Source organism: Chaetodon trifascialis, chromosome 2, assembly GCF_039877785.1.
Source record: "Chaetodon trifascialis isolate fChaTrf1 chromosome 2, fChaTrf1.hap1, whole genome shotgun sequence".
NCBI lineage: Eukaryota > Metazoa > Chordata > Actinopteri > Chaetodontiformes > Chaetodontidae > Chaetodon > Chaetodon trifascialis.
In genome coordinates this window covers 14,858,556-14,872,316 of record NC_092057.1, presented here as the reverse complement: position 1 = coordinate 14,872,316, position 13,761 = coordinate 14,858,556, and the positions used below count along the sequence as shown (strand labels likewise).

The 13,761-nt window shown below is 42.3% G+C and overlaps 1 protein-coding gene across 3 annotated transcripts; it reads right to left on the bottom strand.

Moving 5' to 3' along the window:
- fam114a1 (family with sequence similarity 114 member A1) lies at window positions 1–13,541 on the bottom strand. Of its 3 annotated transcripts, none has more exons than XM_070989708.1 (13): window positions 13,510–13,541; window positions 11,480–11,803; window positions 10,750–10,834; window positions 10,430–10,656; window positions 9,250–9,384; window positions 8,871–9,023; window positions 8,631–8,778; window positions 6,671–6,756; window positions 4,613–4,840; window positions 4,200–4,339; window positions 3,975–4,047; window positions 3,177–3,230; window positions 1–2,876 (listed from the first exon to the last, which is right to left on the bottom strand). In XM_070989708.1, exons 2-13 carry the CDS (start codon window positions 11,795–11,797, stop codon window positions 2,751–2,753), a joined length of 1,773 nt encoding a protein of 590 aa, XP_070845809.1. In that variant the 5' UTR covers window positions 11,798–11,803; window positions 13,510–13,541; the 3' UTR covers window positions 1–2,750. The 3 variants fall into 3 exon arrangements, with proteins under 3 accessions (XP_070845809.1, XP_070845801.1, XP_070845818.1); XM_070989700.1 differs by having other exon boundaries at window positions 2,662–2,876; window positions 8,592–8,778; XM_070989717.1 differs by having other exon boundaries at window positions 2,662–2,876; window positions 8,592–8,778; window positions 11,519–11,803.
- Between the last annotated feature and the right edge of the window lie 220 nt (window positions 13,542–13,761).

The window sequence follows — 13,761 nt, the reverse complement described above, 5'->3', positions numbered from 1 at the left end:
TCCAATAAAACCTGTTTATTTTCAACATCTCATCCTCAAACAGTCTTGAGGCATGTTATTAGAAGAGAGGGGATCTTAATATATTAGTAAAGTGTCCAAACCTTAATAAATGACTTGGCTCACAAACATTTTTCATTTCCCATTTCAAACCATTTTATAGTCTAAGGCAGAAGCATGGCTGATAAACAGCCTTACCCAGCTGGCTATAGCTAAGAGGAGGCTTAATATGTTTCTTGCCTGTGTCAATGAATCTCTAAGAGAGAAGAAGCAGAAGTAAAGAAGAGCGAGTACTTGATCTCTTCCAGAGATCTATGTAACTGCAGCCTGGAAGAGCCAATTTAACACTGGATGTTAAAAGCCAGGTGCACTGTGAGCACCTTGGAATTGCTGCTGAGACTCCACAGGTGGTTGAAGAAAGGGGGAAGCAATGGAAAATGGTTGAGATGTATTCCTTTGGTGAGGAAGAAGTGTATAAATTTAGATTGTGGCAAAGCAGCATTAAAAGCCTTTCTTCTGGAGGGCAAGAAGATATACAAAAAAATACCTTCAAGTTTTGGCTAATGCCTTCTTCACCTTGAAGAATGAGATTCTCACAGAGGGCACAGTAAGTGATTTTGTTATACAAGAAATAGTTCAACATTTTGGGAAATACTCAATTTTCTCTCTTGCCAAGAGTTGGATAAGAGGATACCATTTAAATGTCTGCGTCTTAGATATGTAGCTGATACCAGCAGGTGGTTAGCTTAGCTTAGCATTAATACTAGTGAACTACTAGCCTGGTTGTGTGCAAAGGTAACAAGATCCACCTCGCAGCACCTCTAAAGGTCAATAATCAACACATTACTGATATATCTTATGCATGCAGTCTTTCTAAAAGCCAGCAGAGCGTGACCCCAGTACCTGCAAAAAGAAATCCGATTGTATAGAAGTCTATGAGAAAAGAACCCTTCTTCTCACTTGATTTATTCCCTCAGTAAATATTTTCCTAATGAGCTCATGGTTTCAATTGATAGTTTCAAGTCTTCTTCAATACAGCATGATGTTCATTTTGTAAATTATGGTCCCATTTAGAGTAAAAGAGGTGATAAAGCAGGATAAGCTTTAGGATGGGATACTTAATGTTGACAAGTTGCTCCCACAGCATGCACTTGGGTTCTGAGTCAGATCCAATCAGTGTAGGGTCATAGCAATGGTTATTCTCTCAGCTCCACCCTCTTGTCCAAAACCAAGATGGCGACAGCCATAATGCCAAACTGGAAATCAATAGGTGACATCATGGAGGGTTTACATTTTCTTTGGAAAAAGCCAGGCTAGCTGTTTGAGCTTGTTTCTAGTCACTGTGCTAAGCTAAGTTAACCGGCTGCTCTAGAGAGGGGCTTTTGCATCACCTACATGCCTGAAAGGGCAGGGTGAGTGGGGGTTTTCAGTTGGTTGCAATCTGCAACCTCACCACTAGATGCCACTAAATCCACCCGAATGGTTCTTGAAGTGTAGCAGCATAACAAGAGATAATTAGTGATCAATTCACCCACATTACATCTTTAACATACATAAGAAGAAGGAGAACAAAATATTGTCTGATTTAAAGCATGAAAATCAGATTTTTCTTTCAAATCAAACTGGATTAGAGTGAAATACAAAGGTAGTGTGGCTTCATATAATTTAACATAAAAACAAGCAAAAAGGACATTTTGTATTTTGTCTCAAACCAGATTAAAACATGTCAGTGGAACACACACACTTCACTAGTGTCGGTCAATATTGAAATAACAATGGACCATAAGGAGTGCAAAGAAAGCTTCATGTACATTAATGTAGAGTCCCTTCAAGACAGCCAGTAATTTTCTGTTTTTGGTTCAGCTTTTGGAGACGACAGAGAAACATCTTTCTCAGAATAAGACTCACAGCTGAGCTCGAATCAGCTCTCAACTCCGTTTGGTTCCTCAAAAGCAAAATATCAACTTCTAAACAGTCAAAAACAATATTCAGAAATACAGTGTAGAAGAGACGCACATACAACCTGCATGTGGATCACTCCTACATCAATCTAATTGTTACATTGCTATCTTTGAGATTATATTATGTATATAAATCTTGTGCCTGTTGCCATGGCACTTAATGTACACATAAGAATCGACAACCCTGATTTCAAAAAAATTGTGACGCTGTGCAAAACATGAATAAAAAGAGAAAGCAGTCATCTGCAAACAAACGGTGTTTACTGACAAAGTGAAATCATGTGTTCACCAAGTGGTGAACCTCGCTCCATCCTCGCTTGTGAACCACTGAGCCTTTCCAGGATGCCCCTTTCATACCCAATCATGATGCTATCACCTGTCACCAATGAACCTGTTTACCTGTGGAATGTTCCAAACAGGTGTTTTTGGAGCATTCCACTACTTTCCCAGTCTTTAGTTGCTCCTGTCCCAACTTGTTTGAAACATGTTGCTGCATCAAATTCTGCATCTATTTACAAAAAATCAATGAAGCTGATGAGGTAAAACATTAAATATATTGTCTTTGTACTGTTTTCAATTTATCAGATTCTGTTTTATTTATGATTGACACAGCTAACTTTCTTGTCATCAGGGCTGCATTCTCTATACTTCACTGTACAACAGTAGACACATTAAGACAAGCGGGTGAGCAGGTAGCGTGTGAGCCTCTGTGTGTGTGTGTGTGTGTGTGTGTGTGTGTGTGTGTGTGTGTGTGTGTGTGTGTGTGTGTGTGTGTGTGTGTGTGTGATAGTGTTAGGGTTGTGTTTGTGCTGCTGGTTCTGTGGTGGACTGACAGTGCTGGCTCTGGATGTGGGAGATCTGCAGGACGGGCAGCAGCAGCTGAAATGCATTCTGGATGTAGTTGGTACTGTTGGAGCCCTGCAAATGGGAGATCCATTACAACCATAACCATTATCATCATCATTAATATCTTCACAAAACCCCATTGAAGTATTTAATGAAACACTAAAGCATAAGAAAATACTTAAAAAAGGTGCTTCTCATCCTGTTGTCCATTAACAAATGAAACATGATCAGTTATCACATCAGTTGCAAGGATTATTCTTACTTCTACCATTTGTACCGCAGCAGCGTCACCAGGCTGACGTTGCATTAATGTCCTCATTGTTACTGCACTAAAGGTCAAGATTGTCTGAGGAAAAAATCAGTGAAACTCACCTCCAGCAGCACACTGTCTACGAGTGGATTCAACTCCTCTGCTTTCCTCTGGCCCTGAGAGACAGAAAGCCAGATATGAGAGACAGAATGCAGCCGTGAGCGAAGATCAAAATCAAAATGCTCAGTGTACTGACATAAAATCAGTGCTTTAGAAAGAAAGCATGCAAAAAACTACAAGGACAAACATTAAAGGATGAGGCTGGCGATTCAGGAAATTCCAAACATGAGACATTTCCACTGGGCGACATTTCCCATCATTACCACGGAAGAGCATGTTGACGCTGCTGCAGCTCATCACCATGTGCAGCATGTGTTTATTTTGTGTCAGTGCCACAAAGACGTATGCCGTCCTGCTGAAGCAAATACTCACTAGATAGTCCCAAATACATTTCTGTTATTTCATGTATCAGTGTGAGGAAGGTTACATCATATCTGTGTGGAACGAGGAGGAGACGTTTTAATCTGCGGACACATCTTCTTCTTTTTCATCTTCCTCTTTTTTTCATCTTCTTCTTCCTCTTACTTTTTCTTTCTCTTCTTCTATTTCTCCTTTTTCTTCTCCTTCTCCTTCTTGCCATCTCTTAATAAGCATATTAACTCAAATGAGCATAATATTTTTTTGTGTGACATTTTTGGACTTTTGCCATTTCCATCAACCTAAAAAAATGACACAATGACACCAGCCTCATCCTTAAACAGTAGTAGTATTCACACACACACACACACACACACACACACACACACACACACACACACACACACACACACACACACACACACACACTCCCTCTCACCTACCCCGACCAAAAGTAGTGTATCAGAGAACTTCTTGGCCAAACACTCCACCTCCTTACACATGGCACACGTCAGCCTGGAAAGAAAATGTGCATTTTAGCAAAAGTCTCTCTCTCACAGACAAACAAACACACACACACACACACACACACACACATACGTGCCCACACACACACACACACACACACACACACACACACACACACACACACACACACACACACACACCTGGTGAGGATGTGGGCCTGGTCTCTGGCTGGTTTCTCCAGCTCCTGTCCGTGTAGGATGAGCTCCGCCACCTTGTGGAGCTGTTCGATACTGCGAGCTGTCACTTCAGCCAGACTGCCGACCGATGACAGGTAGACAGCCTGGAACGAGGGAGATCAACACACACACACACGCACACACACACACACACACACACGCACACACACACACACACACGCACACGCACACGCACACGCACACACACACACACACACACACACACACACACACACACACACACACACACACACGGAATCACTGCATTAAATCAAATCAGCCTGTGACAGCAGGAACATGGGGAGATTAAATTAAAATGAAAAAGAAGTCCCTGTTGTTGCTGATTTTAGTCACATAACATGGTGAGTTGACCTCACCTCTACAGATCTGGGGTCTTTCTCCTCCTTTTCCTCGCCTCCTCCCTTCAGCTCCTCTCCCTGGCTCTCCCTCTCCCCGTGCTCTTCGCCGTCTTTCATCTTTTCCTCCTTTTCGTTCTCTCCAGGTGAGGCCTCTCCTCCCGGCTGGTCCTGCGTTTCCCTGCCAACCGTCTCCGTAGTGACAGGCTGTTCCACCTCACTCACCCAATCATGGGCCTTCATCCGAGCCTGGAGATGCATAATTACCACCCATCAACTCTGCATGGTGAGGGATCGCCATCCTGATGTATGCTAATCAGATGCATATACATGACATTATGCTAATGGAGGTTCTATAAATGTGAATTTGAATAAGCAGAAGCAAAGGTGATAACTTTTATATTTCTTGAAGACTGCAGTAGGAGAGTGTGTGTGTGTGTGTGTGTGTGTGTGTGTGTGTGTGTGTGTGTGTGTGTGTGTGTGTGTGTGAACCAAATAATAAACAAGAGTTTCAGCTTAATGTTAGTTTAGTTTATTATGAGGGTCCCACCGGCTTCCAGTGTTTTGTTACTACGCTTGTCTGTGATCAGTGTATTTCACGAGTTTATCTACATTATCTCAGCGGATATGTACTTCTACTTTACTTCCACTTCTGCTAATTTTCTTCATTTTCCACAATGCTGGTTTCACACTATTCTGCTGATCAGCAGTGGGAAGTGGCAACGTGCAAAAAAATGCCGCAACGTATTGTCTAAATATGGAAATAGCAATAGCTATAGAGAAGAATAAACAAATGAAACCATATGGGGAGCAGTATTACTATCTGTGAGTATATAAAATCATAGTTTAATATGGAGATAGGTGGGTCTTCTTGATAAAGATGAACTGAATATGAAGGTTTCTGTTCATTTATGCTTTATGTAGAAATAAATATCATCACATTGAGGTTGACCTTGTCTGTTTGGGTGTTTAGTATAATAATATGAAACATGTGTTTGTTTGTTGTTGTTGTTGTTGTTGTTGTTTTTTCATTTTGTGAGTTTGTTCTGACTATTGTTTCAATTGTGTGTTTGATTGTAGTTTATGTGAAGTGTACATGATGTGGGTCGACACACAAATAACATGAAAAAATAAAGAGAAAAGAAACACTGGTGACAAAGGCAGAAGAGAAGAGGAGGGAAGAGGGAAACACTGATGCAAACAAATCCAGAATTTGAACGTTTTTGCATTATGCATTAAGTAAATGCATTTGACACTTATGAGAAACATCCATCCATCCATTTTCTATACCCGACTATCCCTTTTCGGGGTTGCGGGGGGGCTGGAGCCTATCCCAGCTGTCAACGGGTGAGAGGTGGGGTACACCTTGAACCGGTCGCCAGTCGATCGCAGGGCAACATATACAGACATACAACCATTCACGCTCACACTCACACCTAAGGACAATTTAGAGTCACCAATTAACCTAATGAGCATGTTTTTGGTCTGTGGGAGGAAGCCGGAGTGCCCGGAGAGAACCCACACATGCACGGGAAGAACATGCAAACTTCACACAGAAAGGCCCGGCCCGACCCGGGGATTGAACCGGCAACTTTCTTGCTGTGAAGCCTCAACCTGCTAAAACACTGAACAAGAACGACGGATGTTGGAGTCACACTATGAAGGAATTACAGCAACCAATAAATCTTTTCATGTACATATATGAGTATGAATAATGTAGAAAGATAACACTTAAAACATCCTGAACCTTCAGCATCTGTAGTCTGTTGAGGCTGCTGCTGGTCAACAAACCTGCCTGTTCAACCCTGGAGTCTTCCTGCTGTGTGTTGGTCTGTTTTAGGGCTTGAATTAGAATTAGGTTTAGGTTGGGAAAGGATTTAAGTTTGACATGTAGTGGAGGGGGCTAGGATTAGGCAGCGGTGGACGAAGTATTCAGATCCTTACCTTGAGTAAAAGTACTTATACCACACTATAAAAATACTCTGTTTTCATATGTTTTGTGTAGACATAGTAAGCACCATGAAAAGATAAATAAAGTACAAGTCCCTCAAATCTGTACTGTGCACGTGTGTGACTCACCTTGTTGAGTTTGTCTGGCGTGGCAGCAACATGGAGCTCAAACAGCAGCTCAGTGAGAACACTCACAAACTCCTCACCATCAGCCACTGGCAGAGATACACAATCACACAGAAAGCGAGACACACACACACACACACACACACACACACACACACACACACACACACACACACACACACACACACACACACACATCATATCAGTATACTTCAATTTACACGGCATATGTAAAAGCCATAGATGCATAAATGGTAAAATGAGAGCAGTTTATTCCACATGCAATGGTTTGATTTCCCCCAGGCTGAGATCATAATGATCATTTTTATGTTTGCTAACAGCACGGCAGAGATTTGATGCACTTCTGATTCCCATTTTCATTTTTTGAAAACTCCTGTATATGAATTACAATTCGTGCACAGCACACATGCAGATTTAATGTCTTGATCTGTTTCTGTTGGTTTTGTTTCAATGTGATGTGAATGTGTCAGTGGCCCCTGAACACCAACACTGGATCAGTGTCAAACCCTCGAGGTGAAGGGACACCAGCGTGCTTTGAACTCTGCACTTCGGTGACGTCGCCTGAGGGCACCTGTCGCGCAGTATCAGGTTACATATAGCTTTTAATATGTAAAGTGACAGGTGGCTGGTGAGATATGATAAAAACGCAAAAAACTTGGCATCCCCTCGACGCTGACTTTCACTTTGCCAGAACATTTTCTACTTTGTAAGCGGAGACAATAGATAGATCACGAACAAAACGCCTCCAACACTGTTTCCCGTGAGGCACGAGGCTTTTCTGGGCTTTTGCAAATGGGAAAAATAATTTGTGGAAGTTTTGAGTGAATCAGACAATATTACTGTCAAATATTTGGAGGAAACTAACGCTCGGAGAGACTGTGCTTTGAACGGTTTAAACCTGTGCTGACGCTCAGCACTGACTGCTCTGCTTCTCACACTGACCTTTGACCTCCCTTCGAATGAAGACAATCGAAAAGAGATTTCATCCACAGGGATCGATACAAATAAAACACCACATAATGTCACAGACTGACAGTGATGCGTTTGAGTTACTGTTCTGTTGTGACTGAAACAGAATTGTTAGCCCAGATTGGGATGTTTGGGATGACTCAGACTGTCAGTCACGTTAGCTGCCTGACTGTGCGAATAAAATACTGTGAGAAGGGCGAGAAAAGGGAAAAAGGGGAAGGATTCGCATCACCTTTTGGTGCAGACGTGGAGCAGAAAGGTCCAAACAAAATATTAACAACTCTGCAGAGGGTGTTTTGCCAAATCATTTTCTCACAGGCCCTAAAGTACCTGGTTTTGTTTTTACTGCTTGTTAGAAGATAGCGAGTTACTCTGTACGCACTTAAGTGTTCTCATGTGTCTACCGTGTCCAAGAGCCTGTGTGCTGTTCATCTAAATAAGCTGTCAGCGAAGCCAGGCAGCGTCTTGTCATCTTCTTCCTGTGAGATGTTACGATGTCATTCTGCATCACGCGTTGTGATGGAACACAGATGTGCATCATTTGCATGAGGTGAGTTTGGGAGCTTCTAGTCAAATTGAAGCAGCAGAAGCCAAAAAATCCTAATTCAAGCTCAAAAAGGCTGGATTCTACACTTTCTTTCATTAGACTCTTCTTGCTTGGTAAACGCTCTGATCTTTCAAACTCCAAGTGAAAAGCAGCCCGACCTTCAGTGACCCTGCTGCCTTCACACTGACCTAAAAGACTGAGTGAAAAATTCAACCAAAGTGAAATATCAGGTCTGATCCTGAACCTCTGATCCAGAGTCAGGACTTATGTCTGTCTGCCAGAGTTCAAACAGAACATGGGAATAAGGTCAGACTGATCCTGGGTCAGTGCTCAGGGACCGCCTCTTTCTCCAGCAGCTCTGGTGGTTGGTTGGATTGGGTTACTCACATAGGGGGGTAGAACAGTGTAATTGGGAACTTAGATCACCGTTATCCTTCGTCTGTCCTTCTTCTTTTTCCTCTTCCTCTCCTCCCTCCTCGTCCTCTCGCTTGATGAAGATGTCCTTAATGAAAATCAGCTCCTTCTTCACCTCCTCCTGCTCCTCTTCCACCAGGGAGGAGAGGAAGGCTTGGACCTGAGAGCAGATATATACGACTTTACCCACACCGTCCTAAAATGGACTGTGTTTCCTCAAAGCACTCTATATTCCTCACACTTGTTCCTTACCTTGACCTCGCTCTCATTGGACAGGATCTCCAGGGCCTCGAGGTGTGACAAGCCCTGGTAGTCGTCAAACAGAATACCGTAGTGGGCTGTGGGTGCACTGATTGGTTGGTTGCTAAGACGTGCCCGCTCTTTCTCTTTGGCTTCTTTCAACATCTGAAAAAATCAGAGTAAAACCTGAACTAACTTTGCTGCAGAGCTGTCATTTCAGAGGAGTTACAGAATGTGGATTCTCACTGAAAATCACCCAACGATTCCATCCACGCAGACACACACAAACAAGTTTTACATTATGCATCTGACAGGAGGAGACGCACTGGTTTTCTGTGTGTGTGTGTGTGTGTGTGTGTGTGTGTGTGCGTGTGTGTGTGTGTTTGCGTGCCTGACTCAGTGATGCGGTCTTCTGCATCAGGGTCTTGGTCTTTTTGAAACCCGGGTCACTCTCAGCAAGAACGATCATGGTCTTCTTTCCGATGAACTCCAAGGCATCCAGACCTCCACTGATCACAGACTTACCCTGAGAGAGAGAGAGAGAGAGAGAGAGAGAGAGAGAGAGAGAGAGAGAGAGAGAGAGAGAGAGAGAGAGAGAGAGAGAGAGAGACCAAAGGACAAACAGAGATAGACAGAAAATAACAAATTACCACAGCAACCAATGAGCAATAAAATGAATTGATGAAAGAAAGAAGAATCAAATTAAAAGGCAAATGAAAATGATGAGACACAAAGTGTAATTTTTGACTTACTGAGTTAAAATTAGTAGATGTTGGATAAAAATTATGGGATGGGATCGTAAGTCAAAACTATGAAACAGTAAGTCAAAATTCAAAAAGTCAAAAAATGTTTCACCTAATAAATCATATCTATGAGATGTTCACTCCTGCTGTCACAGTTCCATAGCACACAAGGAAATATTGACAAGCTTCTGTTATTATTCCTCATGCAAACCGTGGAGGACCTTTCTGGATAAAGTTTAAACTGATTTTAAGAAATTACGAATAATAAAAGAAAGAAAAATACTCATGGTAGATCAAAATGAGAACGAATAAGTCAAAATTCTGACAAACTAAATGAAAATAATAATAAAATATGTACCTGTAATGTCTTAATTGAGACTGTAAATCAAGATTTGGAAGGCCAGACTCACCAGAAAATTATAAGGAATGAGGAATGAAATGAGGGTGAATGAAAAGCCATACATTACTGAGTCATATAAAGTCACTGTAAGCTGCAATTCAGATGCAAATTTTTAATTTTCAAAGTGAAAATGATGAGACAGTAAATCAAAATTTCAATTCCAAGTTAAGATTATGCCTCAGTGAACTGTAGGACTTTTTCCTATACTTTATAAGAAAATGCTGCTTTTTTCCAGACATCTTCAACCTTTATTGTAAGCGCGTTCACAGTCACACACACGGCTGTCAATATCTCACAGCAAGACGAAAAATCTGGATTATCAAATCTGCCACAAGCAACGTTTCTTCAACCAAGCAGATTTGCAGTATGTGTGTGTGCCTGTGTGTGTGCCTGTGTGTGTGTGTGTGTGTGTGTGTGTGCGTACTCACTGTGTTCTGCACAGCGTGTGTGATGGTAGAGAAGACTCCCCTTCCAGAGGCTGCAGCACTCACAGAGGCCTCCCCAGAGGTAGACAGGTCAGTGTCTCCACTTTCGCCTCCTCCCTCTGTCTTCTCCTCTGCTCCCTCCTCCTCTTCTCGTGCCTCCTCTCCTACTGAGGTCCTGTGGAGACGCAGCGCGTCTCCTGCCTTCGTCTTAACTGAGGTCAGGCTCTGACCTGCACACAGACACATCCAAAGCTGAAGGCTTGAGAGAGAGTGTGGACGAGTGAATGTGAGACGATGAAGGGAAATAACAACAGAAGACGTACCCACTGTGGAGGTGGCACTGCTCAGAAGAGACTTTCCCCATGAACTCCAACCTCCCCAACCTTTTTCTCCCTCCTGAAGTGACTTCTGCACACAAATACAAACACACACACGTATACATTACAGGACCAGCTGTCTGCATTATATTTTGATGTCTGCTGACCCAGACAGAGGTACAAGCCTCAAAGGCCTCAATTATTTTCTTTTTCGATTCATCCTTTGGTCCACAAAATGTCAGAAAAATACATTTCTATCCACAGTTCAAAATTTAAAAGACACTAAACTCTTACTGTCACATAAGACAGTAAGAAATGCGCCAAAACTCTACAACTGAGAAGCACGTATGAAAACAGCAGGTGTTCACCAAAGTACTTTACAGACAACCTCTTCGGCATTATTGCTTAAAAAGTTACCTAAACAACGAACCAATTCTCAAAATTGTCTAATTGATGGACCGATTGTTTCGACTCTAACGTCAATTTACTCAAAGTTCAGTCATAATTGAATTAAGGTAATAAGCTCAGGTGAATATGGGCTAAAGGGTACACAATTAAACTGCTCAGGTCGACCCCAGCTTATTGCAGGTAAACTGGTGCCAGTGAATATGTCAACTGCTCCGTAAGAAGGAACTACAGCACAGAAACACCACAGATACGGATAAAAAATCCAGGATTGCAGAGGTTATAGTGTCATCACAACTCAACCACAACCAAAGAAACTACTGCTACAAACCTCTACATCCTCCTCTGCAGCCTCCGGCTCCAGGCTCACCGGTTGGTCACATTCGATCAGCTGACCCTCAGTGGGAGGCTCCGGTTGGTCCGTCGGACCCTCTGAAGTCTTGGCAGCAGGGTCCTCTGTGGTCATCTCCTCGGTGGACTGTGGGAGGGCGAAACTCTCTGGGATCAAAGGAGGCTGCGGAGGGGCTGTGGGCGGTGCAAGGCCTGCTGGGACATCCTGACAGGAGCCAGGGTCAGCGTGAGATGGTTGAGTGGGTGTAGGAGTGATGTCAGCAGAGGGGTCTGTGTCCGAGGGGGCAGCCTGGGACATGGTGATCTGGAAGAGAAGAGGTCTTTGATTTAAGCAGACTTAAGTTGAGAAACTGCCGATCTTAATAAATCTTTGCATCCTGCAACCAGAACTCTGCGTACGTACAAATTGTACATAACATATAAAATAGATGTTTGAATTTTGGAAACATATCTAATCTCTCTGTGTGCTTGTGTGGTGTGATAAGTACAATTTCTATTAGTTCCGTAACTAATAATCAATTATTAATTTTTCAGTGATGTAAAACAAAGAAAACAGACAGATTCCCACATTGGAGAAGCTGGAACCAAAGACAGTTTGACACCTTTTTCTTGATGATTGACCTAAATTATTAATCCATTATCGAAATAGCTGGAGATTAATTTTCTGTCTGTCGACCAAATGAATAACCGACAAAATCATTAGCTGCAATTCGATTACGCAAAACACCGAATCACATGCTCAGACACCTTACGTTAGCACAAAGTTCAAACGCTGCAGGCACACATATCACTAAATCAATGCAATGTGTTTGCAGACATTTCCCCTTACTTTAACAGCAGGGTGACCATCACGGCAACATAATGGCGAGTCACATCACCACCAGATGCAAGCATTTCTTTCATTCTTTTACTTTGACAACGCTGCATGCTTTGAGACAGAGTAAACCAATCAATTACGATGACTTACTGTAGTGCAATGTCAGAAATTACAGTGTTTTATTTATATTTACAGGAATTCTGTTTACTCAAAGGAGAAATTTAACATTTTCTAAAGGAATTTTTGCATCATTTCTGTATACGCTGAATCTTTTCCCTTGTATTTGTGTAATCTCTGAAAAAACAACCACCACAAACTCTATCAAATGAGATAATAACGCAGCATTAATTCAAATCAACTGATGAACATTTACAGACCGTGTTTCTCTGACTTGATGCTTGATGCAATCCAATTGAAGAGAACAGAATTTGTGTTTCAGTCACTGGTTATCGCTTCGTGTCTCAACACCACCATCTAGTGACCAGTTGCTGTACATGCATCCACATCATGACCGTCATCCCCATGTTTTCAATGATTGATAAGTTTGTTTAAGGCTGTTTCCTGGCAGTAAAATGTCATATAGTACGAAGTTGTCTCTGACAAACTGTATAAACCGGTTCCCAGTGCCAATTCACATCTGTCCAGAATACAAGGACTGCAGTCTGCACGACGAGGCACAGTAAGTATGATGTGACAATATTTTCCTTTTTATTTGGATTAATACAGATATAAATGTTGTACTTAAATCCATAAAACTGTCAAGACATCCTCTAAAGATCAATTTGTTGCCTATAATTGATCATTTAAACGGGTTAAACCAAAACAATTATTACAAATCATCAACATGAGCCTCCTTCACAACGTATGTCAAAGCCTCTTCTGCTCCTTTTAACAAGTTGAAAACATTATTACACGTTGACAGCACGCACAGAAGCTGTCGAGCAGACACTCAACAAAGACCACTGTTGTGTCTGAGGACGAATATGACAATTCGGCTATTATCCTCAGCTTTAGGATCTTCTAAACGACTAATACACAGTTTCCACACTGCAGCAAATGAGCGAAACTTCATCGCTGATGGTTTTTCTTTTTTCTTCTTGTTACACATTGGTGTCTTTCAGGTGTTTCAGGCATAGCAAAGTTATAAGCTCAAAGACAGTTTTTGTTTTTGTGAAAGTGACAGTGCAGCTCACCCGTTTGGTGTCAGCCAGCGGCTCCTCTTCCGCCCCGCCACGTCGGCAGGCCGGTAGGTGACTGGACCGAAGAGTAACAACAGACAAGATGAGTCTCTGCCTCAGGAACAGCGGCCGGCTACTGTCTGACTTTGGCGAATAAAACTACCCAAAACTCAACCTGCAAGGAAGCCAGTGCGTCCAGCAGCTAATTTAAGACAATGCTCGATGGGAGCAGCCTTTAAAATGAGCATCTGAAAGAAACAGGCACAG